This window comes from Hypanus sabinus, chromosome 28, assembly GCF_030144855.1.
Source record: "Hypanus sabinus isolate sHypSab1 chromosome 28, sHypSab1.hap1, whole genome shotgun sequence".
NCBI classification, from domain to species: domain Eukaryota; kingdom Metazoa; phylum Chordata; class Chondrichthyes; order Myliobatiformes; family Dasyatidae; genus Hypanus; species Hypanus sabinus.
The window spans coordinates 2,506,691-2,533,049 of record NC_082733.1 but is presented as its reverse complement, the minus strand read 5'-3'; the positions used below and the strand labels follow the sequence as shown (position 1 = coordinate 2,533,049).

Genomic DNA, 26,359 nt, shown 5'->3' with positions numbered 1-26,359 from the left:
GCAAGATAGTGGCAGAAAAATTATTTTATCAATCATAATATGTTGATATATTTAGCTTTTTATACTGTACATTGATGGTTTGCTGGAATAATATGATAGTCATGTTAACAAAAAGTTGAATGTTATATGTAGTTTGATGCTAATGTATTTTTTTTCTGTAACAGGCAGACATGGGATACTCAGCTGGTTCAGTGGTATTGCTCTTCTTCCAGGACTTATAGCTGTTCCTGTCAGATACAAACACACCATGACTCATTTTTGGCAGTTATCTGCTTAAATAGTTAATAACATAAATGTCATCTATTTGCTAAGATGTAGGACATTTGCAATTGTCTTGTGCAGAAAGTTATATGCAAATGTGTAATTTGCTTGATCGCAGTTTCACACCACTTGACTGAAATTGGTAATACTGGCTGACCCTCTTAATGGTTCATTCCTTTTTGAAGAATCTACTCCAGGCCTACGTTGCAAAGCTTTAGAAAGGAATGTTTACTAGGAAACAAGTGCATACAACAAGAAAAAAAGAAATCAATAGTGACCTAAAGCTACAAAGACACTCACAAGCAAATCAGGCACAAAATCAAAAATTTTCTGTAAATTTGAAGACCACTGTCAAAAGATTAGCAAAATGCCAGTCTGCTCATAATTTATCTGTGGATGAAGAGGAAAGAAGAGTAGAGTATTCACTTTCTCCAACATTGAGTTACAGGGTAGCCATAGCTAACGGACTGAAAAGGAAACTAGGTTCATCAAATGATGACAACCTTTTTCCAGTTCTATGGTCTATTGATAGTGCTACTTCTGAATCATTGAATGAAGTCCACCTTTGTCAGAAGGTAAAGGAGCAAAAATCAAACACTATGCCAGTAAGAAGAAATAGGAAAAGTGTCAGTAGTCTTGCTGCATCTGATGGAGGTTCAGATGCGGATCGCACATTGTTACGACTAGGTGCATTACGTAAACTTCGCAAATGGAAAAAAAGTCAAGAGTGTATTTCCTCAGAGACAGAAATGAGTACCTGGAAGAAGTCTCTTGGTTTCAGGAGCAAATCATTGGACAGAACCGGCCGCACGCAGCAGAAGAGTGGACTCGAACCCACATTCAGTTCAAGTGGCTGCATCAGTCAGACTCATAATGTCATGGAAATGATTTTTAAAGAACTTCAAGGAATAAGTCAAATAGAAACAGAGCTTTGTGAGCTGCGTGGACATGTAAATGCCCTGAAACAGTCTATTGATGAAATTTCCACAAGTGTGGAAGTAGTGCAAACTGAAATTGAACAATTACGTTCTGGATTTGTACAGTCCAGGAGAGAAACCAGAGATATTCATGACTATATTAGACAAATTAACTATCAAGGAAACAGTGTAAGCCTAAGATTTATTAATGTACCAGAAGAAATGCATGAGAATACTGAAAGTTTAATTTATACGATTATAGAAGAGAAGTTAGGACTAACAGATGCAAGAAAAACTGTTCAGATTGAACTTGCCCATAGACTTGGGCAGCGGCGAGACTGTATCAGTGCTAAGCCCCGCCCCATTCTTGTCTACTTTGACAGTCCACAGAACAGAGATTTAATTCTTAAAAAATGTTATAAATTGAAAGGTTCTGGTATTGGAATTTCCACAGAGATCTTTTATGACCCAAATGACAGAAAGGAATTTTCACTTCCACCAAAATCACAGACTTATGAAAGTATGAATATGAAACTAACAACAACTGAAGAAGAAACCAGAGGCAGTGAGTTGGCATCATCAAAGTCGAGTGACAAAGACCTGGAAGAAGAAAATAGCCATTGTTTTGAAATCAGTTCAAAAGCGGTTTTTGAGAAAGTACTTGTCTCTCCAAAATTGGGTGCAGAATCACACAATGTTGTTAACATTGACAGAACTATTTTTTGTAGCTCATATCCAAATTCCATGCAGTTATGTACTGATGATAATTTTCATTCCCCTCTATTTGAAGGCACCCAAAAACTGACAGAGCCTTATTACAATGAGCTGACATCCACGTGGCTGCAGAATGATTACACTGCAGCTAAGCTCAGTCGTTCAGAGTCTGACTTTTCGAAGCTCTGCCAGTCAGTATCTTACTCAGAAGATTTTTCGGACAATCAGTACTTCATCAGAGCAGATGGTGCCTCAGTTGTGTCATCATCAGAGAAGGATCTTTGGTTTCGGGGTAAAGAAGAAGTTGCAACCTCATGGGTTAACACCGGTAATCAGCAGTATGATTATGAGGACCAGCAATACACTGAACATACAGAAGCAGAAAAGATGGAAACAGCTGATAGTGGCATGAGCAATGGGTTAATTTGTGCATCAGGTGATAGAAGCCATTACAGTGATTCTCAGTTGTCTTTGCAATGTGACCTCTCAACGTGGCAAGAATGGCAGCATCTGGAACAAGGCACAGACTCTGGTCTAGACACTTCACAGCATGTTTTTGCTTCTGAAGTAAATAGTCCATCTGAGCAAAATGTCTTAAGCTACACTACAGATTTTGATGAAAGGTACCAGGCTGCTGACCAAGACTATAAGGAGGAAATGTATGACACAACGCTAGACACGTCAGAAAGTATTGGTTTTGATGGGAAATCTCAAAATGAATGGGAAAATATATATGACTCCTATCATGACACTTATTCTACTGATCATTATCAGTATCAAAACAGATCGCCACTAAGATGTCATAGCCAGAGTGAGCTACCTCGTGATAGTGACACAGTGGAAGCACCTGCTAAATCTTGGCATAGTCGCCTGAGTATTGATCTCTCAGATACTGGATTCAGCTTCCAAAAATTTGGATCCTCTCTTCAACGTGCTAAATCTGCCTTGGAGGTTGTTTGGAGTAAAATGGACTCTAGAAGTACCCAGAGTCTGAGTGAAAATGAAGTAAGAGGCAATTTTATGGGTCGTTTCAGGACTTTTTCTCAATCTACAGCAGATGAATCAAGCACCACCCTTGATTCTGATATGTACTGTGAGCCCTACTATTACAGAGCTGAGGAAGATGAGTCCAGTGAACAAGAAGGAGAAAATGGAATGGATTATGTTGAAGTGATGGAGGAAGTTCTTGCAAAACTGGAAAATAAAACCTTTCCTAAAGAAAGTAATGAGCAAACTTTAGCATCGGAGTCTTTGGAAGAGTATGCCATTCCAGTCTTAGCTGTAGAGAGTGAAGGAGTCTCTTATGATATCAACAGTGTTAATGAAGTTGTAGAGTCTGCAACTGAAATCTTTGAAGAGGTCATTGCAGCTGAAAGTCATACTGTTTCAGAAGAATGTTCAGAAGTTCATGAAAATCAGACTGCTCCGGAGGAAAATCCTGAAGTTGAAATGAAAGTTAGAATAAGACCCACCTTCAAACAAGCTGCTTACAAAGCATATAGACAACAAATAACAGGTACAAATATCTGTAGAAGTAATGTTCAGATAATGTTTGCTTAAAAACAATGAGGAAATTTAACATCAGAAATTAAATACAATGTGTGTGATTTTGGCTACTGAATAATAAGGTTCAGATTTGAACTTTTCTCCTCCTGAGTTTTGATTTCAGATGTACTGTGATTTAATTTTTTGGTGCACATTTAACAATTAAGATTAGAATGCACTGAAAATGAATATATAGATTTTTCTGAAATCCTGCACTTATTTATTGTAGTGTGGATTTGATTGGACTGTTTTCCTGAATGCATTCCTTTTTATTCTCATTTAGTGAAAGCTTTCTGTCATGTCATGTCATTATATTTTATAAATTACCTTTGTTAAAGATGTAGGCAATAATTGTTACCTTGACTAAAACCAGCTCTTGGGTATGTTCACTTAAAGTGGAAATGACAATTTTAAATATTAATTACTCCATAATATTTATTTTTGCTAAAGGTTCTTCACTTAAACAAATGAAGAATCTTATTAGTTTATGCATCTGTAGGGAATCAAAATTAAGTTTCACATAATTAATGATTTGATTGTTGTGGTGAATATTGTGAGTTTTACATCCTGTTAGATTTTGTTTCAGTTTTGTGGATTCAGTTTTCTGATCTTACTTGATCAGAAATACAAACTACATGATGATATGTGTTGTTATTAGAAATTATTAGAAATATATAGAATCAAACATGACATATTTTATTTAGTAGACTAGACTAACATAGGTTCCTTAAGGTGGCCTTTGTTGGGGGAAGCAGTGGGAGTAAGTTCCTACTACCTATCGAATGCATCCGAAACAGCCTCTGACAACTAAGTCCAAGTCCTGGTCTTCATGTGTGGCTGAGATACTAAGCCTGGCAGAAATGTTTCTTCTGACAGAAAGGGCAAAGGTGGGTTACTGGCTCCTTTAAACCAGTTACTTCGGGCAGCTGGGCTTTGTCAGCCATGGTTGGCAGCTTACCTAAGAAAAGGAAAGCTCTGATCTCAAACCTCTGCTGCCTTGCAGCTATACCCAGCCATGGGGAAGGCTTCAGGAGTAAACCCCAAGAAAAAATACAGAGCTGGAGTCCCTTTGGGCAGTCCTAAGTTGAGTTCATTGCTGACTGGCAACTCTTGAGATGCTGCTGGTGCCGAACTGCATCAGTCTCTCCTATTCCTTTAGATTCATTAGCTCAAGGGACAGGGGGAGACTGCTGCGTGGGCAACAACTTGCTCTCAATATTGTACTGCCCTGGATTGCATATTAGATCTCAGAACATAGAAGGGTACAGCACAGATTTTGTCTTCCAATACTTTTCCGGACATCTACCTTCTGGTCCGATCCTTCTCTAACTGACCTGGGCTCCAGTTCCCTGCCACTTGCAAAACTAGTTTAAACTGTCCCAGTTATCCTCAGGAAACTTCCCAGCCAGAATATTGGTGTCCCTCAATCTGGGTGAAACATAGAAACATCGAAAATAGGTGCAGGAGTAGGCCATTCGGCCCTTCAAGGCCCTACTTGTCCCTCTTGTACAGGTCGCCCCTTCCCCAGAAAAGGCTCTAATGATCCGAAAACTTGAACCCCTGCCCCTTGTCTCTATAGCCACTCATTCATCTATGCTGTCACTCCATTCCTACCCGCCCAGAGCACAGGGAGTAATCTGGAGAACACAGCCTTGAGGTCCTTTTCTTCAGCCTCTTTGCTAACTCTATACACTCACTGTGTAGGATCTCATCCCCTTTTCTGCCTATGCCAGCAGTGCCAATATGCTCCACAACCTCTGGCAGTTCCCCCTCCCCCTTGAGAATATCCTGTACCCACTCCAATACATCATGGTCTCCACTGATATGTGTAGATAGCTAACACACAACATCCATGGCCAACGCTGATTAACAGAGCATTTAAGAATTAAACAAGAAAATCAGTGTTTGCCTCTGAATATGGCAATTTCTGACTCAGAATCAAATCACTTTTATTATCATTGACATGTTATGAAACTTGTTGTTTTACACAACAGTACAATGCAAGACAAAATTTACTGTTAAGATAGAAAATAAATAAATAATGCAGAAAGATAGATACGTGAGGTAGTCTTCAGAGATTCATGGACCATTCAGAAAATCTGATGGTGAAGAAGAAGTAGTTCCTAAATCATTGAGTGTGTGTCTTCAGGCTTCTGTACCTCCTCCCCAAGGTAGGAATGAGAAAAAAGCATGTCCTAGATGGTGAGTGTCCTTAATGTTGCACCTTCCTTGAGGAATCGCCTCTTGAAGGTGTCCTCAGTAGGTACGTATGTATTTAATTAATTAATTAATTAGCAATACAGCATGGCACAGGCACTTTCAGCCCGCCGAGCCATGATGGCCAGCGATCCACTAATTTAACCTTAGCCTAATCATAGAACAATTTACAATGATCTGCTAACCTACTGGCCATTATGTCTTTGGACTGAGGGAGGAAACCAGAGCACCCAAAGGAAAGCAGGAAGAGTAGTGGGGAAGATTGTGCCTGTGATGGAGATGGCTGAGTCTATAACCCTCTGTGCCATCTTGTAATCTTATGCTATGAAGGCTCCATACTAGAATGCTTTCCACTATACATCTGTATAAATTTGCAAGAGTCTTCACTCTCAGGCTCCTAATGAAGTAGAGCTACGTTTTTTGTGATTACATGAGTGTGTTGAGCCCAGGATAGATCTTCTGTAGTGCTGACATCTGTGAAATTGAAACTGCTCATTCTTTCCACCACTGATTCAACAGTTAGCACTGGAGATTATTCTCCTCTCTTCTCATCTTGAACTCCACAAGCAATTCTTTGGTCTTGCTGGCGTTTAGTGTGAGGTTGTTGTTGCAACACCATTCAATCAATTAAGGAGGCACACAGGATCCAAGGGGACATTGCTTCGTGGATCCAGAACTGGCTTGCCCACAGAAGGCAAAGGTCATATTCTGCATGGAGGTTGGTTGCCAGTGGTGTGCCTCAGGGATCTGTTCTGGGACCCCTACTCTTCATGATTTTTATAAGTGACCTGGATGTAGAAGTGGAGGGATGGGTTAATAAATTTGCTGATGACACAAAGTTTGGAGGTGTTATGGATATTTTGGAGGGCTGTCAGAGGTTACAGTGGGACATTGATAGGATGCAAAACTGGGCTGAAAAGTGGCAGATGGAGTTCAACCCAGATAAGTGTGAGGCTGTTCATTTTGGTAGCTCAAATATGATGACAGAATATTGTATTAATGGCAAGACTCTTGGCAGTGTGGAGGATTAGAGGGATCTTAGGGTTCGAGTCCGTAGGATAATCAAAGCTGCTGCACAGGTTGACTCTGTGGTTAAGAAAGCATATGGTGCATTGGCCTTCATCAGTCGTGGGATTGAGTTTAGGAGCCGAGAGGTAACAATGCAGCTATTTAGGACCCCGGTCAGACCCCACTTGGAGTACTGTGTTCAGTTCTGGTCACCTCACTACAGGAAGGATGTGGAAACCATAGAACATTGGAGATTTACATAGCAGGGGAGATTTACAAGGATGTTGCCTGGATTGGTGAGCATGCCTTATGAGAATAGGTTGAGTGAACTTGGCCTTTTTTCCTTTGAGTGGCGGAGGATGAGAGGTGACCTGATAGAGGTGTACAAGATGATGAGAAGAATTGGTTATGTAGATAGTCAGAGGCTTTTTCCCAGGGCTGAAATGGCTCACACTAGAGGGCACAGTTTTAAGGTGCTTGGAAGTAGGTACAGAGGAGATGTCAGGGGTATGTTTTTATGTAGAGTGGTGAGTGCATGGAATGAGCTGCTGGTGATGGTGGTGGAGGCGGTTAAGATCGGTCTTTTAAGAGACTCAGGGACAGGTATATGGAGCTCAGAAAAATAGAGGGCTATGGGTAACCCTTGGTAATGTCTCAGGTAAGGACATGATTAGCACAGCTTTTGGGCTGAAAGGTCTGTATTGTGTTGTAGGTTTTCTATGTTTCTAACCTGATGATCTATCTCACTTCTGTTTGCCTCCTCATCTGCATTTTCTTCTTTTGCTCTGGACTAATACTACAGCCACTCCTGATGAAGGGCATCAACCTAAAACATCAATGGTTCATTTCCCTCCGTAGGTGTTGCCTGAGCCACTGAGTTCTTCCAGCATTTTGTGTGCTGTTCTATTTCCTCTTACTGAGTCCCAATTCCTTCCACAATATTAAGAGCAATCACATTTGCCTCTCCACTAGAACTCAGGCCTTAGGCCCAAGGTAGTGATGAGAACAATGTTCAAAGGTAAATTTATTATCAAGGTACATGTATGATACTATATACTGCATTAAGATTCATTTTCTTGCAGGTAATTACAAGGGGAAATAAAGGGATACAATAGAATTGTATGAGTAGATAACAAGACTAACAAACACCAATGAGCAAAAGAAGACTAACTGTTCAAGTACAAATAATACTGAGAGCATGACTTGTAAAGAATTTAGAATGAAATTGCCTGGCTGAAACTCAAATTGAGCAATGAAAGTATTCTTAATTACACCGTCTGTCATTTTCCTGATGAAGAAGTGCAGACTGATTGATCAGTGATTAGCCAGACTGGATTTATCCTGCTTTTTGTTGATTGGACATATGTGGGCAATTTTCCATGTTGTTGAATAGTTTGTAGTGTTGTAACTGTGTGGATTGGCTTGGCTAGGAGCCACCTTTGATTGCAATCTTATTTTTAAGAATGTCACCTGTTTCATTATCCACTGTCTTGATAGAAGGAATTTACAATTTCTTCTGTCTTTTGAATTTTTGAAATTGTGCTTTGTGATTTGACTTATACAATTAAAAAATGTACATTGTACACTTTTATAAAGAAAGTATATTTACAAATATCAGCTTTTCAAACAGTTAGTAAGGGAAAGAAGTAAAAAACTAAAAAGGGCTCATTATAGTTGACCCAGTGCAAATGTGCAGATAAGTTGGATCTCATCTTAAAGTTGTCTTTAACTTATGTGCTCTACCCATGGTCTGCATGAAAGCACACACCACCTCAAAATACCACTCAAAATCTATCTTTAACAAAAACTTCTCCATGGCGGTATTGGTCCTTCCTCCTTGAAACCGTTCATCTACACAAAGCGCCTTCGGCAACGGGAACGGCATCCTCAGCCATCTTCCCTCTTGTCTTCTCCCAGTTCCCGACAAATGAGCTCAACACTCACTAGTGTCTGTCACAAAAAACATCTCCGTCCAGCATTCACTAGAACCTCCTGCCAATTCCACTATCCTTATTGGCTGATACAGCACTCCTACATTGAACAACATAGCCTCTTCAGCTCAAACCCAAACATGCTAAAAGCAGAACAGACTGCTCTTACAGAACTGCTAAAATGAAATAACTACAGTATTGCATTAAAAAATTTAACCAGAGTGTTACACCAGTGATGTGATAGTCTTTTTGAACTCCAAATAGATATTGAACTGAACTGAATAAAATATTAAATACCAGTGGATGCACATAGTTACACAATAAAATAGATGACTAAAATATATCAAGTATAGAGCATAAAGCAATCTGAAAGCATGTAAATTGTTAATGTGATTGCATATCATGTTACTGGTATTAGGTATACAGCACATCAACATGGGATGACTTCTGGCAAGGATAATGTCTAAATAATGTTATACATATGGTTTAGTACAGATGCAGTGATGCACACCTTTTTTGTGGGAATGACTTCAATAATAATCTAAATCATTTTTGAGGAATTTAAGTCCAGATTTCCAGATAGGCTCATGGCCACTGTCTTTCTGACCGAACTCTGACACTGGACTCCTCATGGACACCAATATTCAGTAGTTTTCCACTGAAGTTGTGTTTATTTGTTTCAAACTTTTGTTATTGTATTAATTAATTGAATTCTTGAGAATATTAATTATATATTTGTTTTATTTACATTGGTACATTTCATTTACAATTTGTAATTTTATATTTATTGCAGTAAAAGCCATTTGATAGCTTTCATGACATCCATCATATGTAGAATAAGATTTAAACTAGAAGTGCCTTTTGAAAATACAGAGCAAGTAATAAAAAATTGAAACCTTATTCATTTTATACATGATTCTCCCTCCTCTAAATGATAATGTTACATTTGTAGTGTATGGATTCAGTACAAAATCTTTTTGATGTAAAATACTTGCAAAATTGGAAATAAACATTAGTTTTTCTTCTGTTGATATCTCTAGCAACTTGGGAACATTGAACATTGGGACAGTTGGGGAATTTTAAAAAACTGTTTAAAGGTCAAATTTAATATACAATTGTTTGTAAACTTTAAGGAAAAGTTTAAGTTTAATTGTCATTCAGCATACGGGAATACCTATGAACACAGCCAAATGAAACAGCTTTACTCCAGGGCCAATGTGAGGAACACAATACCAACAGTCATATGCAGCACAATGGGGGGACAGCATCAACTGATCAACTGCAGCATGGACACCACACCACACCATCTCCAGTACTCTAGTGGAGCACCCAACTCCAACGCCTGTCCCTGACTGGCTGCAAAAAGATGACATCACAACTTGAGGCCAAGTTTTCGCTACGACCAAGGTCACATGGCTTCCTGTTGTTTACCAATAAACCAATGAATTGAACTTGCAGCATTCCATACCACCAGTACCCAACTGGTCTCGTGATTACAAGAAAAGCAAATAAGATGATCACTCGCTGCTAGACTATGCCCCTCCTTCATGCGTTGATGCCTCTCTGTTACAGGCAGCATCATAGTCCACACCAACTCCTTCAGTTTTTCCGCCAATGAGAAACTCACTGATGTGGTAGACCTGCAGTACTTTAGGTTCTTAATGTCCAGCAAGGTCTTGCAATCATAAGAAATACATTTGAAAAAGAAAATCATATCTTTGGTTGTCCCTGTAGAAGCTGCTGTGTCTGAGCATCCTGCAATCTTACCGGAATGTCAAAATGTCAATCTAGGCAAAGTTGGTGTATAAAATTAGCAACACAGCCTGACCATTGAATTCTGCAGCCAATTCGAGCAATACAGTACAGAAACTGGTCCTTTGACTCATCTAGTCCATGTGAACTATTACTCTCCCTAGTCCAATTGACCTGTACTTGGACCATAACCCTCCATACCCTTTCTATCCATGTACTTATCCAAACTGTTGAAAACAAATCTGCATCCATCCCTTCTGCTGGCTGCTCTTTCCACAGTCTTACCATGTTCTGAGTGTTCTGCTTAAACATTTTACCATTCAGCTTTTAGAGAGATTGAGACCTGATGCCAAGCAAATGGCCTCTTCCTTAATGACAAAGGAGGTGGTTATCAACTTATGGAGAACTCACACCACTCATAGTCCCCTTTACATCATCAGCAGAGCAGTGGAAACTGCAAGCTGTTTCAAACTCCTGGGAGTGCACATCACACCCATCCTCTCATGGCCTTAGAATATACCCTACACAGTGAAGAGTGCTTGCTCAAACTCACGTAATTCTACAGATGCACAGTAGAGAGCATCCTGACAAGCTGTATCATTGCTTGGTATGGAACCTGCACTGCAGCAAAAAGGGAGGCTAAACTACCCAACGCATTACCGGCATCAGCCTACCCTTCATCAATGACATACATACAGAATGGTGCCAGAAAAAGGTCCGTAACTTCATGAAGGGTTCCACCCATCCTGCACAAGGACTGTTTGTCCATTCCCATCAGGGAAGATGCTATGTAGCATCCACAAAAGGATCACCAGACTCAAAAATTCATGAGAATTTTTCCAGGAATGAAAGGGTTCCTGTATGAGGAACATCTTGCAGCTCTTGAGATGTATTCCCTGGAGCCCAGGAGATTAGGGGGGGAGGGGGATCTCATAGAAACATTCTGAATGTTAAAAGGCCTGAACAGATTAGATATGGCAAAATTATTTCCCATGGTAGGGGAGTCTAGGACAAAAGGGCACAACTTCATGATTTAGAACAGAGATGCAGAGAAATTACTTTAGTCAGAGGGTGGTAAATCTGTAGAATTTGTTGCCACAAGTGACTATGGAGGTCAAGTCATTGGGTGCATATAAGGCAGAGATAGATAGGTTCTTGATTAGTCAGGGCATTGCAGGGGAATGGGGATGACTGAAAGAATTGGATCAGCCCATGGTTGAATGGCAGAGAAAACTTGATGGGCTGAATGGCCTACTTCTGCTCCTATATCTTATATCTTATAATATCTTATAATCTTATGGTCTTATATATATATATATATATAGAGAGAGAGAGAGAGAGCTTTTATATATTATTATATATATTTGTATACACATTTATATATTTATATAAATATATATATTTTAAGTAATAATATTCATTGGGATTTATTTTTAATTATTATTGTATTCCTTATCTTACTTGTTTTTTTTTGTGCTGCGTGGGCTCTAGAAAAACACCCTTTTCCATATTTATACTGCTAATTTTATATTTGATTATCAAATGTCCTTTCATTCTCCTATCCTCCAGGGAATAAAGCCCTAACCTATTGAACCTTTCTCCACAACTCAGGCTCTTAATTTCCAGCAACATTCTTGTAAATTTTCTCTGTACTCTTTCAATCTTACTGATAACTTTCAAGTAGGTAGGTGGCCAGATCTGCACAAAATACTCCAAATTCAGCCTCACCCACTCCTTATACTTCAACATAACATCCCAACTCCAGTACTGAATGCATTGACGAGATGGCCAATGTGCCTTTACAGCCCTATCTACCCTGTGAAGCCACTTTTGGGGAAATATATATTTTTATTCTCAGATCCCTCTGTTCTACTTCACTCTTCAGTGCCCTACCATTCAGATGAAGTTCAATGCTACCGCAGTGTTTAACTTTCTTAAGATGAGGTGTCAAGGATGTTTTGCTGAAAAAAAATGCAATAAATGTTGGAGTCCAGAACTGAATAGAAAGTGCTGAAAATTCTCAGAGGTCAGGTAGTACTTGTGGTGAGTGAAACAGGGCAGAGAGCCATTGGAAGTAGAAAAGTGAGAAAATATATATGTTTTAAATTGCAGAGAGAGTGAGAACAGAAGGAATTAAATATCTTAGTCATAACTTCTGAAAGGCAAAATGGTAATTGGTGATAGAAAAGGAAATAGAAACAAATGAAAACAGAAAGTCTCAGTTCTGTAGTGACGTGAATGATTAAGTGCCAACTCCAATGGGATCCCACCACCAAGCACAGCTTTCCCTCCCCCCCACTTTCTGCTTTCCGCAGAGATCACTCCCTACGCGACTCCCTTGTCCACTCGTCCCCCCCCCCCCCCCCCACCATCCCTTCCCACCGATCTCCCTCCTGGCACTTATCCTTGTAAACGGAACAAGTGCTACACCTGCCCTTACACTTCCTCCCTCACCACCATTCAGAGCCCCAGACAGTCCTTCCAGGTGAGGCGACACTTCATCTGTGAGTCGGCTGGTGTGACATACTGTGTCCGGTGCTCCCGGTGTGGCCTTCTATATATTGGTGAAACCCGATGTAGACTGGCAGACTGGTTTCGCTGAACACCTACGCTCTGTTCCCAGAGAAAGCAGGATCTCCCAGTGACCACACATTTTAATTCCACGTCCCATTCCCATTCTGATATGTCTATCCATGGCCTCCTCTACTGTCAAGGTGAAGCCACACTCAGGTTGGAGGAACAACACCTTATATTCCTTCTGGGTAGCCTCCAACCTGATGGCATGAACATCGATTTCTCTAACTTCCGTTAATGCACCCCTCCCCTTCTTACCCCATCCCTTATTTATTATTTTCCCCCTTTTTTTCTTATTTTCTCTCTCTTTTTCTTTCTCTGTCCCTCTCACAATCACTTCTTACCTGTTCTCCATCTCCCTCTAGTGCTCCCCTCTCCCTTTCTTTCTCCCTAGGCATCCCGTCCCATGATCCTCTCTCTTCTCCAGCTGTGTATTCCTTTTGCCAATCAACTTTCCAGCTCTTAGCTTCATCCCTCCCCCTCCTGTCTTCTCCTATCACTTCAGATCACCCCTCCCCCTCCCACTTTCAAATCTCTTACTATTTCTTCTTTCAGTTAGTCCTGACGAAAGGTCTCGGCCCAAAACGTTGACTGTACTTCCTATAGATGCTGCCTGGCCTGCTGCGTTCCACCAGTATTTTGTGTGTGTTGCTTGAGTGATTAAGAAGTATAGTCTTGGGCTACAGGACAGGTAGTGCACAAGCGATTCACCAGGATGTTCCCTAAGATTGAGTGTCTCAGTTTTGAGGAGAGATTGTGAGGCTGGGTTTGTTTACCTTGCAGTGGAGGAGACAGAGGGGGGAATTGAAAGGAGTGTATCAAATTATGAGATGCGTAGACAAGGTAGGTGATAAGAAATTTTCCTTAGGGTGGGGGGAGTACTGAGGTTTAAAGTGAGGGCTAGGAATTTGAAATGGGATCTGAAGGGAAGGAAAGTCAGGGTGGAAGTGAATTGAAGTGATTCACAACTGAACTGGTGTGTTTTACAACTTATCTCCTAGCTGTGTTTGGTTTCTCCAATGTAGTGTAAACCACATTGAACGTTGACTGCAGTACCTTTAATTTGAAGTCATGCAAGTGAATTGCTTCTTTATCTGGAAGGTCTATTTCAACATGTTTAAGTTAAAGATAATGTAATTTACATTAAAAAAACACAAATACAGAATAGGTGACCAATTTATAGAAAAGCTCCCTTCAATTTACAAGGTAACCTGTCCCTTTAATGTGCCCTGATGAAGCGTCCCAGTCCAAAATACCAAATATTTATTTCCCTGCATAGATGGTGCTTGACTTGCTGAGTTCCTTCAACAGGAAGGAACAATCTTGTGTGTATCTCAAGATTTCCAGCATCTGCAGAATCTCTTATCTCTTTAATGCTCTGTCCTGTTCTTGCTTTGATTGGCTGTCTTTAGTCCCCTATCTTACTCTGACAATGTACAACTTCAGCTCGAGGAATAGCATCTCATCTTCTCTCTGAATATATTGCGGTCAAAGCCAAGTTTCTTGTCATTTTCACAATACATATATGTAGAGGTGCAATGAAAAGTTTCCTTGCAATCCACACAGTAGCATTCACAATACATATTACAACACAATAAATTAAACAAACTTATGTCCTTATAGGGAAGAACACAATTAGGATAAAAAAACAAAGTCCATTTAATGAAAAATGGTCTAAGTGATTTTTGTGTTGTTAAACTGTGGTGATTAGGGTTCTGTCAGTTATTCCTCACAGACAGGACCCAGGCTGTAAAAATAGGGGACAAGCTTTCCTCTACAATCACTCTTGAGCATTGGTGCCCCACAAGGCCGTGTACTCAGCCCCCTGCTGTACTCACTGTACACCATGATTGTGTAGCCAAGTTTCCATCGAACTCAATGTATAAGTTTGCTGATGACACCACAATTGTAGGCCGTATCTTGGGTAATGAGTCTGAGTACAGAGAGGAAATTAAGAACCTGGTGGCATGGTGCGAAGACAATAACTGTTCCCTCAATGTCAGCAAGACGAAGGAATTGGTTGTTGACTTCAGAAGGAGTAGCGGACCGCATGCCCCCATCTACATCGGTGGTGCACAGGTGGAACAGGTCAAAAACTTTAAGTTCCTCGGAGTGAATATCGCAAATGACCTGACTTGGTGTAACCAAGCAGAGCCCACCACCAAGAAGGCCCACCAGCGCCTTTACTTCCTGAGAAAGCTGAAGAAATTTGGCCTGTCCCCTAAAACCCTCACTAATTTTTATTGATGCACCGTAGAAAGCATTCTTCTAGGGTGCATCACAACCTGGTATGGAAGTTGTCTGTCCAAGACCGGAAGAAGCTGCAGAAGATCGTGAACACAGCCCAGCACATCACACAAACCAATCTAACATCCTTGGACTCACTTTACACCACACGCTGTCAGAGCAGTGCTGCCAGGATAATCAAGGACACAACCCACTCAGCCAACACACCTTTTGTCCCACTTCCCTCCGGGAGAAGGTTCAGGAGCTTGGAGATTCGTACAGCCAGATTTGGGAACAGCTTCTTCCCAACTCTTATAAGACTGCTCAACAGATCCTGACCTGAATCTGGGCCGTACCTTCCAAATATCCAGACCTGACTTGCACTACCTTACTTTCCCTTTTCTATGTTCTAATTATGATTTATAATTTAAATTTTTATTATATTTACTTTGATTTGTAATTCAGGGAGTGCGAAGCGCAGAATCAAATATCGTAGCTCTTAGTATCAATTGTTTGGTGACAATAAAGTAAAGTGTAAAGTATTTCAATTACTGAATAGTTGAAGACCAGTGGCTCTTCTTGAAACAGGTGCTATGAGGCTACAGGCTTCAGTACCTTCTGTACCTCCTGCTTGATGATGACTGTGAGAAGTTAGCATGGGCTGGATGGTAGGGATCTCTGACCTTCTTGAGGCAGAACCTCCTATAAATATTCCCAATGGTGGATAGGGATGTGCTTATGATGTTTTGGGCAGAGTCCAGTAATCTTTGCAGATTTAATGCTGAGAAGTGTGAGGTTCTACATTTTGGCAGGAATAATCCAAATAGAACATACAGGGTAAATGGTAGGGCATTGAGGAATGCAGAGGAACAGAGAGATCTAGGAATAACAGTGCATAGTTCCCTAAAGGTGGAGTCTCATGTAGATAGGGTGGTGAAGAAGGCTTTTGGAATGCTGGCCTTTATAAATCAGAGCATTGAGTATAGGAGTTGGGATGTAATGTTAAAATTGTACAAGGCATTGGTAAGGCCAAATTTAGAATATTGTGTGCAGTTCTGGTCACCGAATTATAGGAAAGATATCAATAAATTAGAGAGAGTGCAGAGGCAATTTACTAGGATGTTACCTGGGTTTCAGCACTTAAGTTACAGAGAAAGGTTGAACAAGTTAGGTCTCTATTCATTGGAGCGTAGAAGGTTGAGGGGGGATTTGATTGAGGTATTTAAAATTTTGAGAGGGATAGATAGAGTTGACGTGAATAGGCTGTTTCCATTGAGAGTAGGGGAGATTCAAACGAGAGGACATGATTTGAGAGTTAGGGGGCAGAAGTTTAAGGGAAACACGAGGGGGTATTTCTTTACTCAGAGAGTGATAGCTGTGTGGAATGAGCTTCCTGTAGAAGTAGTAGAGGCCAGTTCAGTTGTGTCATTTAAGGTAAAATTGGATAGGTATATGGACAGGAAAGGAGTGGAGGGTTATGGGCTGAGTGCGGGTAGGTGGGACTAGGTGAGATTAAGAGTTCGGCACGGACTAGGAGGGCCGAGATGGCCTGTTTCCGTGCTGTGATTGTTATATGGTTATTAGTTCCAGTGCATTTGAATTGTCATATCAGATCATGATGCAACCAGTCAAGATACTTCCAACAGTATATATGCACAAGTATGTGAAAGTATTATCAGCCATCAGAATTTCACGTTTAGTTTAGCTTTAGCAGGTAACCAATTCTTTTGAACTACTGAGTGCTTCCGCTCCAAATGATAAATGATCAAACAACACACACAAGATGCTGGTGGAACACAGCAGGCCAGGCAGAAGCATAAGGAGAAGCATTTTTGATTTTTCAGGCCAAGACCCTTCGTCAGGACTGTCTATAAGGAGAAGCACTGTCGACGTTTCAGGTGGAGACCCCTCGCCAGGTCTCGGCCCGAAACGTCGACAGTGCTTCTCCTTATAGATGCTGCGTGGCCTGCTGTGTTCCACCAGAACTTTGTGTGGGTTGTTTGAATTTCCAGCATCTGCAGATTTCCTCGTGTTTGCTTGATAAATGATCAAATCTGGGAATTGTAGATTCTTCCTAAGATTGAGAGGAAGTACCTGATGGCATGAGTGGCTTGCTCCATCTGTGGTTTACACAAGTCCTCTGTGTCCTCTGAGGTTCTCTATGCCATTCCAATACCACATCTATCATACATTTGGAGACTACTCCATTTTAAACAGTCAACAGCCAGAGTTTCCCAGAGTCAGTGGGGATGTTGCAATTCATCAAGTAAGTTTTGAACACATTCATGTTGTTTTCCACTGTCAATCTGGTAAGCTGTTTCTTGACTGAGTTCAGAATAATGCATTGATTTCTAGAGAATGTGAGTGATGTGGTCTGCTCAACACAGTAAACTGGATTTGACCCAGGAACAGAGACTGCTGTTGGTTTATTTATTCTTCCAGCGTATTTGGCGAATTTTGCAATAATGGTATTTTTTTCAGTATTGAAGTGTATTCATAATCTGATTTAGTAGCAAAATAATGTTCCATTTGTATTTAACATTTGACATTACTGCATTATAGTATTTTCATTGGAGCAATGTCAGTTGTTCAGTATAATTCTGCAGATCATACAGAAATTTTTCACTTCAGTATCCATGCTAGTGATTGCTTGAGGAAGTAATCTCATCCCTGTAGTGCCAATCCTCAATACTCAACAAAGAAAGTGTTTTTTTCCTGATTGAAAAGGTATAATTCTCATTTTTTTGCAGTACTTTCTGCCTTTTAAAGATATCTCCAGGAATTAAATGAAAGTTATGTAGGAATGCAACACTGCAATGCCTAATTAGAGAACAACTTTGGGAAGCAGTGTAACTGCCCTAGGCCATAAACATCTTCAAAGTATTTAATTATCAAACAAGTGGAGTGCATAGGTTATTGCCATAGCTGATCCAGTTTTTTCATTTAACTTGAATCATTACAAACCTCTTTAACATCCTAAGAAATCTGGAGAAAATTTAAGTCTTTTTTCCAGTTGGTATTTTGATGCACGTTGGTAGGGCTTGAACGTTTCATATCCTTTCAAGGAAGTTTCCTGACTGATCTTAAGACTCATTCAACTCTGTTGAGATATCGCCATTATTTATAAATTAAAGTAGTTTATGTTTCTGTCTTTAGCTTTTAATATATTTGGCAAACCTTCTGGCCTTCACAAGAGCCTCAATGTTCAGCATGTCTGGTGTCAGTTTTATGTCTGCACCTTTGGTACTACCTTGAGGTTACAGAAGAATTGAATCAGCTAGCTCTCTTTACTGTTTTCAGTGGAAGTGATTCTTGGGTGGTTTAATGTGCCATTCACTTCAGGTCTGCCCACAGTTAAACAGAGTGCCTCTGTTGAAATATGAAATGAGCTCAGGTGTTAATTATTTTGTGGTTGATGATGTAAAATTCTGATGATAAAATAATCATTATAGGGTAGTAATCTCAGGAGTGCTGTCTGTGCCGCATGTTAATAAGTGCAGAATAGTGTGGTCAGGCATATTAATACGTGGCTGAGAGACTGGTGTAGGGGGCAGGGCTTTAGATTCCTGGATCATTCAGGGCCACTTCTGGAGGAGGTATGACCAGAACAAAAAGGATGGGTTATACCTGAACCCAAAGGAGTCCAATATCCTAGCAGCCAGGTTTAATAGAGCTGGTAGGGAGAGTTTAAACTAATTTGGCAGGGGGATGGAAACCGGGCTGAGGATAGGGAAAACAGAAATAAATCAAAGATAGTGTGCAACAGAGATGATAGAAAGGACAAACAGGAGATGAGGCATAGTCACAGCCAGTGGGATGAGTTACAGAACAATAGAGGCATAGTGCAGTTAAAACAGAAAACAACAAATAGAGTCATGGTGCAGTTAAAACACAAAGCAGCAGGAATAGATTGTGATTGGGGTGACTTGGATCCCCAATGATCCTTCGGGCCCTTTTTACACACCTGTCTTTGTAAATGTCCTGAATCTTGGGAAGTTCACAACTACAGATGTGTTGGGCTGTCCACACCACTCTCTGCAGGATCCTGTGATTAATGGAGGTATAGTTCCCATACCAGGCAGTGATGCAGCCAGTTAGGATGCTCTCAATTGTGCCCTGTAGAAAGTTCTTATGATATGGGGGCCCATACCAAACTTTCTAAACCGTCTCAGGTGAAAGAGGTGCCGTTGTGCCTTTTTCACCACACAGCTGGTGTGTACAGACCATGTGAGGTTTTTGGTAATGTGGATACTGAGGAACTTAAAGCTATTTACCCTCTCAACTCTAGATCCATTGATGTCAAAAGGGGTGAGCCCATCTCCATTCCCCCTGTAATCCACAACCAGCTCCTTTGTTTCTGTGACATTGAAGGAGATGTTGTTTTCTTGACACCACTGTGTCAGAGAGATGACTTCTTCCCTGTAGGCCACCTCATCATTATTTGAGATTAGGCCAATCAATGTAGTGTCATTGGCAAATTTAATTAGCAGATTAGAGCTGTGGGTGGCAACACAGTCATGGGTATACAGGGAGTAAAGGAGGGGACTTAGTACACAGCCCTGAGGGGCTCCTGTATTGAGAATCAGAGGGGTGGAGGTGAGGGAACCCACACAGGAAGTCCAGGATCCAGCTGCATAAGCAGGGTCAAGGCCAAGGTCTCTGAGCTGGATGTTGGATGGGATTATGGTGTTGAATGCTGAACTGTAGTCCAAGAACAGCATTCTCACATAAGCATCCTTCTTCTCCAGATATGTAAGAATGGTATGTAAAGCAGTGGCTATTGTGTTGTCTGTTGATCGGTTGTGTTGGTAGACGAATTGTATGGAGTTCAGCGTGGGTACTAGCAAGCTGTTGGTGTAGTCCTTGACCAGCTTCTCAAAGCATTTGCTTATTATTAAAGTGAGTGCGACAGGATGGCAGTTGTTCAAGCTTGCTACCTTGGTCTTGTTTTAGTATAAGGACAATGGTGGATAATTTGAAGCAGGAAGGCACTCTACACTGGGAGAGGGAGAGATTTTAAATGTCAGTAAACACACCTGCTAGTTGCGCTGCACACATCCTGAGTACCCACCCTGGGATATTGTGCAGTCCCGCAACCTTGCAACTGTCCACTCGGAAACATCTGCGCCCTTCAACCTCAGAGCTGACCAGATTACAGGTTGTCGCTGTGGCTTTCATCAGAGGCTCAGAGTTAGTGACATTGGATCGAGCGTAAAAGTGATTGATCTCATCTGGGAGAGAGGCCACGATGTTGGCGGCACCACAACGTTTGTGTTTGAAGTCTGCGATTGTATGCTAAGTGTCATGTGTGCTATTTGTTGTGAATCTTGACTCAATCTTGTCCCTGTCAAGGTTGTTTCACAGCCTTGATAGCTTTGCGCAGATCATAGCTGCTTTTCTCGAGCTCTAGCTGATTGCTAGCAATGTAAACTCTATTATGTCACAGGGTAAGTGTTGCTTTTAAAGTGAAGCTTTTAAAAACTTGCAGAAGAAAACTAAGAAAGGTCATTAGGAAGGAAAAGATGAATTATGAAAGGAAGCTGGCGACTAATATCAAAGAAGATACTAAAAGCTTCTTTTAGTATACAAAGGGTATAAGAGAGTTGAGGGTAGATATAGGATCAATAGAAAATGACACTGGAGGTATTGTAATGAGAGACACAGAGATGGCAGACAAACTGAATGCATATTTTACATCAGTCTTCACAGTGGAAGATATCTAACATTCAAGAGTGTCAGGGAAGTGAAGTATGTGCAGTGAAAGTTATGAATGAGAAGGTGCTCAGGAAGTTTTATGATCAGAGGGTGGAGAAATCTCCTGGACCTGATGGACCTGATGACCCTCAGGTTCTGAAGGAAGTAGCTAGAGAGATTGCAGAGGCATTAATAATGTTCTTTAAAGAATCATTAGATTCTGGCATTGTACTGGATGACTGGAAAATGGCAAATGTTACTCTGAAGTTAAGAAGGGTGGGAGGCAGCAGAAAGGAAACTATAGACCGTTAGCCTGACATCAGTGGTTGGGAAGTTGTTTGAATCCGAGTACCTGGAGGCACAAAACAAGACAGGCCGAAGCCAGCATGGTTTCCTGAAAGGAAAGTCCTGACTGAATAACCTACTGCAATTTTTTGAGGAAATTACAAGCAGGATAGACAAGGAAGATGCGGTAGATGTGATGTACTTGGATTTTCAGAAGGCCACACATGGGGCTGCTAGCAAGTTAAAGAGCCCATGGAACTACAGGGAAGTTATTAGCATGGGTGGAGCATTGGCTGATCAGCAGAAAACAGTGAGTGGGAATAATGGGATCCTATTCTGTCTGGCTGCCGGTTACCAGTGGAGTTCCACAGTGGTCGGTGTTGGGACCGCTGCTTTTTATGATGCATGTCAAAAATTTGGACTATGGATTAATGGATTTGTGGCTACATTTGCTGATGATACAAAGATGGGTGGAGGAGTGGGTAGTGTTGAGGAAACAGAGAGCCTGCCGAGACTTAGATAGTTTAGGGGAATGGACAAAGAAGTGGCAAATGAAATACACTTTGGTGGAAGAACTAAATGGGCAGACTATTTTTAGATGTGGAGAGAATTCAAAATGCAGAGATGCAAAAGGACTTGGGAGTCCTTTTGCAGGATACCCTAAAGGTTAACCTCCAGGTTGAGTCAGGCAAATGCAATGTTGGCATTCATTTCCAGAGATGTAGACTATAAGAGCAGGGATGTGATGTTGAGGCTCTAAAAGGCACTTGTGAGACCAGACTTGGAGTATTGTGTGCAGTTTTGGGCTCCTTATTTAGAAAGAATATACTGACATTGAAGAGGGTTCAGAGAAGATTCACGAACAATATTCCGGGAATGAAAGGGTTACTGTATGTGGAACATCTGGCAGCTCTTGGGCTGTATTTGCTAGAGTTCAGGAGAATGAGGTGGGGTCTCATAGCAACATTCCGAATCTTAAAAGGCCTGAACAGATTAGATATGGCAAAGTTATTTCCTATGGTAGAGTCTAGGACAAGAGGGCACAACTCAGGTTTTAGAACAGAAATGCGGAGAAATTACTTTAGTCAGAGGGTGATAAATCTGTGGAATTTGTTGCCATGAGCTGCTGTGGAGGCCAAGTCATTGGGTGCATTTAAGGCAGAGATAGATAGGTTCCTGATTAGCCAGGGCATCAAAGGGAGAAGGCAGGGGAGTGGGGATGACTGGAAGAATTGGATCAGTCCATGAATGAATGGTGGAGCAGACCAGATGGGCTGAATAGCCTACTTCTGCAACTATATCTTATAGTATTATGATCCATAGAATGAATGATTTCTCCCAGTTCTTAATATTTGTATTTAGTTGCAGGGATTTATTTTACTTTTTTGATTTCAGTACTTAGCACTATAAATCTCTTAGAGTACTCTGAAAGAGAAAGTTAGTCAAGTGTTGAAGACCAAGAAAGGTCCTCAGTTGGACACAAGTGATTGATGAAGTTAAGGCCACACTAGGTAAACAGTGTACCAAGGTGAATTGCAGATATGGCAGAACCAAAATATTAGTTGGTTGTATAACCTAGGGACTCTGACGTTTGTGGCACACTGTTGTAATTAAACCTTTTTCACTATGAATGTTAGAGGCTATTTAACACCCTTCAAAAACATGTGGTAGTGGGTGATTGAGATGTAATTACACTCAAAATTCAACTCCTTCTTAGAAACATTTCTTCCACAACTTTCTGCTCAAAATATTGACATTTTGTTGAACGTAAATACTCCTGAACTAGAATAATCATAAAAAGAAAGGGTTTTAAATATTCTTTGATATATTTATGTGAGCAGTTTGGCTGACCCTAGTCAGCTTGGATTAACAACAATATTTCCACAGTGTTCTTAGTCCCCTGCTCTACTCGATTTATACTTAAGACTGTGAGGGTAAACACAATTCCAATGTCATATTTAAGTTTGGTGACAACGTCACTGCCATTGGCCAAAGCAAAGGTGGTGACATATAGGAGGGAGATTGAATATTTGGTTGAGTGATGTCACAACAACAATCTCTCACCAATATTAGCAAGATCAAGAAATTGATCATTGACTGTAGGGGGAGGAAACTTGAGGTCCATGAGCCAGTCCTCACTGGGTGCTCAGAGGTGGGGAGGGTCAGCAACTTTAATCTCCTTGATGTTATTAGCTCAGAAGATCTGTCCTGGGTGTAGCACTCAAGAGCAATTACAAAGAAAGCGCAGTAGCACCTCTACTTCCTAGAAGTTTGCGAAAATTCAGGATGCCATCTAAAACGTTGACAAACTTCTATGGATGTGTGGTGGAGAGTATATTGACTGATTGCATCATGGCCTGCAATGACCTGCAATGGAAATCTGACAAAATGCAGTGGATACGGCCCAGTCCCTAACCACCATCCCTATCGAGAAAACGAACCTCATAGTGACATCTATGTACTTTCTTAATAATTTGCTTTGAACTTTGAATCCAATTGTTTATTGGTTAGTCAAGTCTGCTGCTGGTGATTATCCAGATTTTATGTAATTGAAAATGTATTGTTAAGAAACTACAAGTAGCCATTTCATTAAAGCTTAATCAACATCTGAGAAAATAAGAAATTAAAAATTTAAAATGTGTTCATTATTGTTTTTGTAACTTAAAAAGAAGGCTTACTTCAAGAGACTCTGAAGAGCTGCAAATGGTATGAGCAGTAGTAACCTGCAATATGCAGGAATAACCAGCTCCTGCACAGAGGATTGCAGATTGGGTTTTCATTGAGCTGTACAGCTCAGAAATGGGATCTTTGACCCATCACATCCATGCCGACTAATTTCGGACCCCAAGATCAAACTGCACATAAGTGCAGTTAAGGGTCTTGCCATTAATTGTATACTTTTCCCTGCCTTTCAGTGATTAACATCTCCTCTTGAATAAAAGGACAACACTGGCTATGCTTCAGTCTTCCGGAAGTCACGATGCAAAGATCTTTGTCAATGCCCCATAACCTCCTTTCAATAATCTGGGAATTTTTTCCTCAGGCTCTGGGGGTTTATCTATCTTGATACTCTTCCAAAGACCTCCTCATTTATATGAAAATGCATGGCATATTAGTATACCCCATTGTACCACTTTACACTGCACGCTGTCAGAGCAGTGCTGCCAGGATAATCAAGGACATGACCCACCCAGCCAACACATTGGGGAACAGCTTCTTTCCAACTGTGATAAGACTGTTGAAAGGATCCTGACCCAAATCTGGGCCGTACCTTCCAAATATCCGGACCTGACTTGCACCACCTTACTTTCCCTTTTCTATTTTCTAATTATGATTTATAATTCAAATTTTTTATTATATTTACTTCGATTTGTACTTCAGGGAGCGCGAAGTGCAGAATTAAATATCACTGTGATGATTGTACGCTCTAGTATCAATTGTTTGGTGACAATAAAGTAAGGTATATAGTATAGAGTGTCAGACTACCCTCAATGCCTTTCTCTTTGCTGAATACTGATGCGAAGTATTTATTTAGTACATAGGTTGATATTCAGCCTGGATTCACTGGGGTGAAGGTGCTGTGTCTGTATGTGTGTTTCTCTTGTGTTGTACCTACCTATAAACTTAATGATTTCATGACTCTTTGTATCATTTTGTTTTATTGTCATCACCAGTAATCACTCCCTAATGCCTGAACTTTTTGGTAAATCCACACAAATTGGGTAACTTCCAAAGGTTCGATATTTTTGACCATTGTTCTATAGTGAAGAAGAGAAAAATGACCTTAAATACCCTGCTGTAGCATTGTTTTAGAAACAGTGTAGTCAAGGACTACGCTTTGGACAGTAAGTGGGGCAGATTTTACTTGTTAAACAAAACTGAAAATAATAGACACCTTTGCCTGTGTTTTATAGGCACCAGACACTATTGTGTTGAAATGATTTTCATCAAGTTTTTTTTTAACAGTAGTATATTTAAATATACTTTCTGGTCGATTATTTATTTATTTATTAATTGAGAATTCTGTCCCTTCGAGCCACACTGTCTAGCAATTTGCTGGTTTAATCCTGGCCTAATCACGGGACACTTCATAATGGCCAATTAACCGGCCCACTCGTATGGTCTTTGCACTGTGGAGGAAACCAGAGCATTTGGAGGAGACGCACACTGTCACAGAGAGAATGTACAAACTCCTTACAGGCAGTTTGTACCAGGGTCGCCTGTACTATAAACAGTTCTGCTAACCACTACGCTACCGTTATTAGTTTAACTCACCCTGCTTATAGCTGTTGCTCTCTATATGTGTTACTCTGGAAAAGGCAGTTTCATAACTGAAGCAGATTTTCATCTCATTTAAACTTGATCAGTTTTCAGAGATCGAAGAAGTACACCTGTGGAAGTAAATATCCGGGTCACTTAGGAGTGCAATTGATGCATCATATCATGCGGCCATGCAAATATAAGGCGGTACCACAAGGCAACACCCATTGATTGAAGATTTTCAGACTGGTTGTAGGAGTACATGATTTTCTCCTTCACGTCTAGCTCTGTTTTCCAACATTCAGATCCAGCCCTCTTCCTTGTATACATTTGCCGTCATAAGCTTTCATAAAATAATTTGGACCAGTATAGTCAAAATGGTTTGAGCAGATGATTTGGACACCATCAACTAATAAATGGTGAGAAATTAATTGTAAAGCAGAATACATCCTGGACTTCATTGAACTTATTTAATCTTAATTAAATTTAACTGCTTTCATCACATTCTTCCCACGAAAATCTTTTGATTTTCACAAAGCTTTTGACTCCATTCACCGAGGTAAAATGCTGAAGATCCTGAAAGCTTACAGAATGCCAGACTGAGAGAAATAGAGTCCAGCTATACCAAGACCATGGCGAAAGTTGTATCACCAGACAGAGAGTCAGCAGTGTTCAGACTCCTAGCTGGTGTGCTGCATGGAGACACTCTGGCACCTTTATAATCGTCCTTGATTATGCTCTACGTCAAGCTGCCAAAGATCATGACAAGCTTGGTTTTGCCATAAAACCAGGACGAATCCGACCAGTTACGCTGACAGATCTCGATTTTGCAGATGACATGGTCCTGCTCTCTGACCAGATGGAGGAAGCACAGCAGCTACTGACAAAAGTGGAAATTGAGTGCAACAAAGTTGGACTTTACCTAAACGCTAAAAAGACAGAGTACATGGTGTTCAACTGCAACGAAGGTACTTT

General features: G+C 40.7%; 1 protein-coding gene across 1 annotated transcript in view; it reads left to right on the top strand.

The window, feature by feature from the left end:
• Positions 1–425: 425 nt before the first annotated feature.
• LOC132382383 (protein unc-13 homolog C-like) overlaps positions 426–26,359 on the top strand; it is a 575,658-nt gene continuing 549,724 nt past the window's right edge. The window contains 1 exon segment of the mRNA XM_059952510.1: positions 426–3,408. Within this exon segment, the coding sequence (XP_059808493.1) occupies positions 426–3,408 (2,983 nt within the window).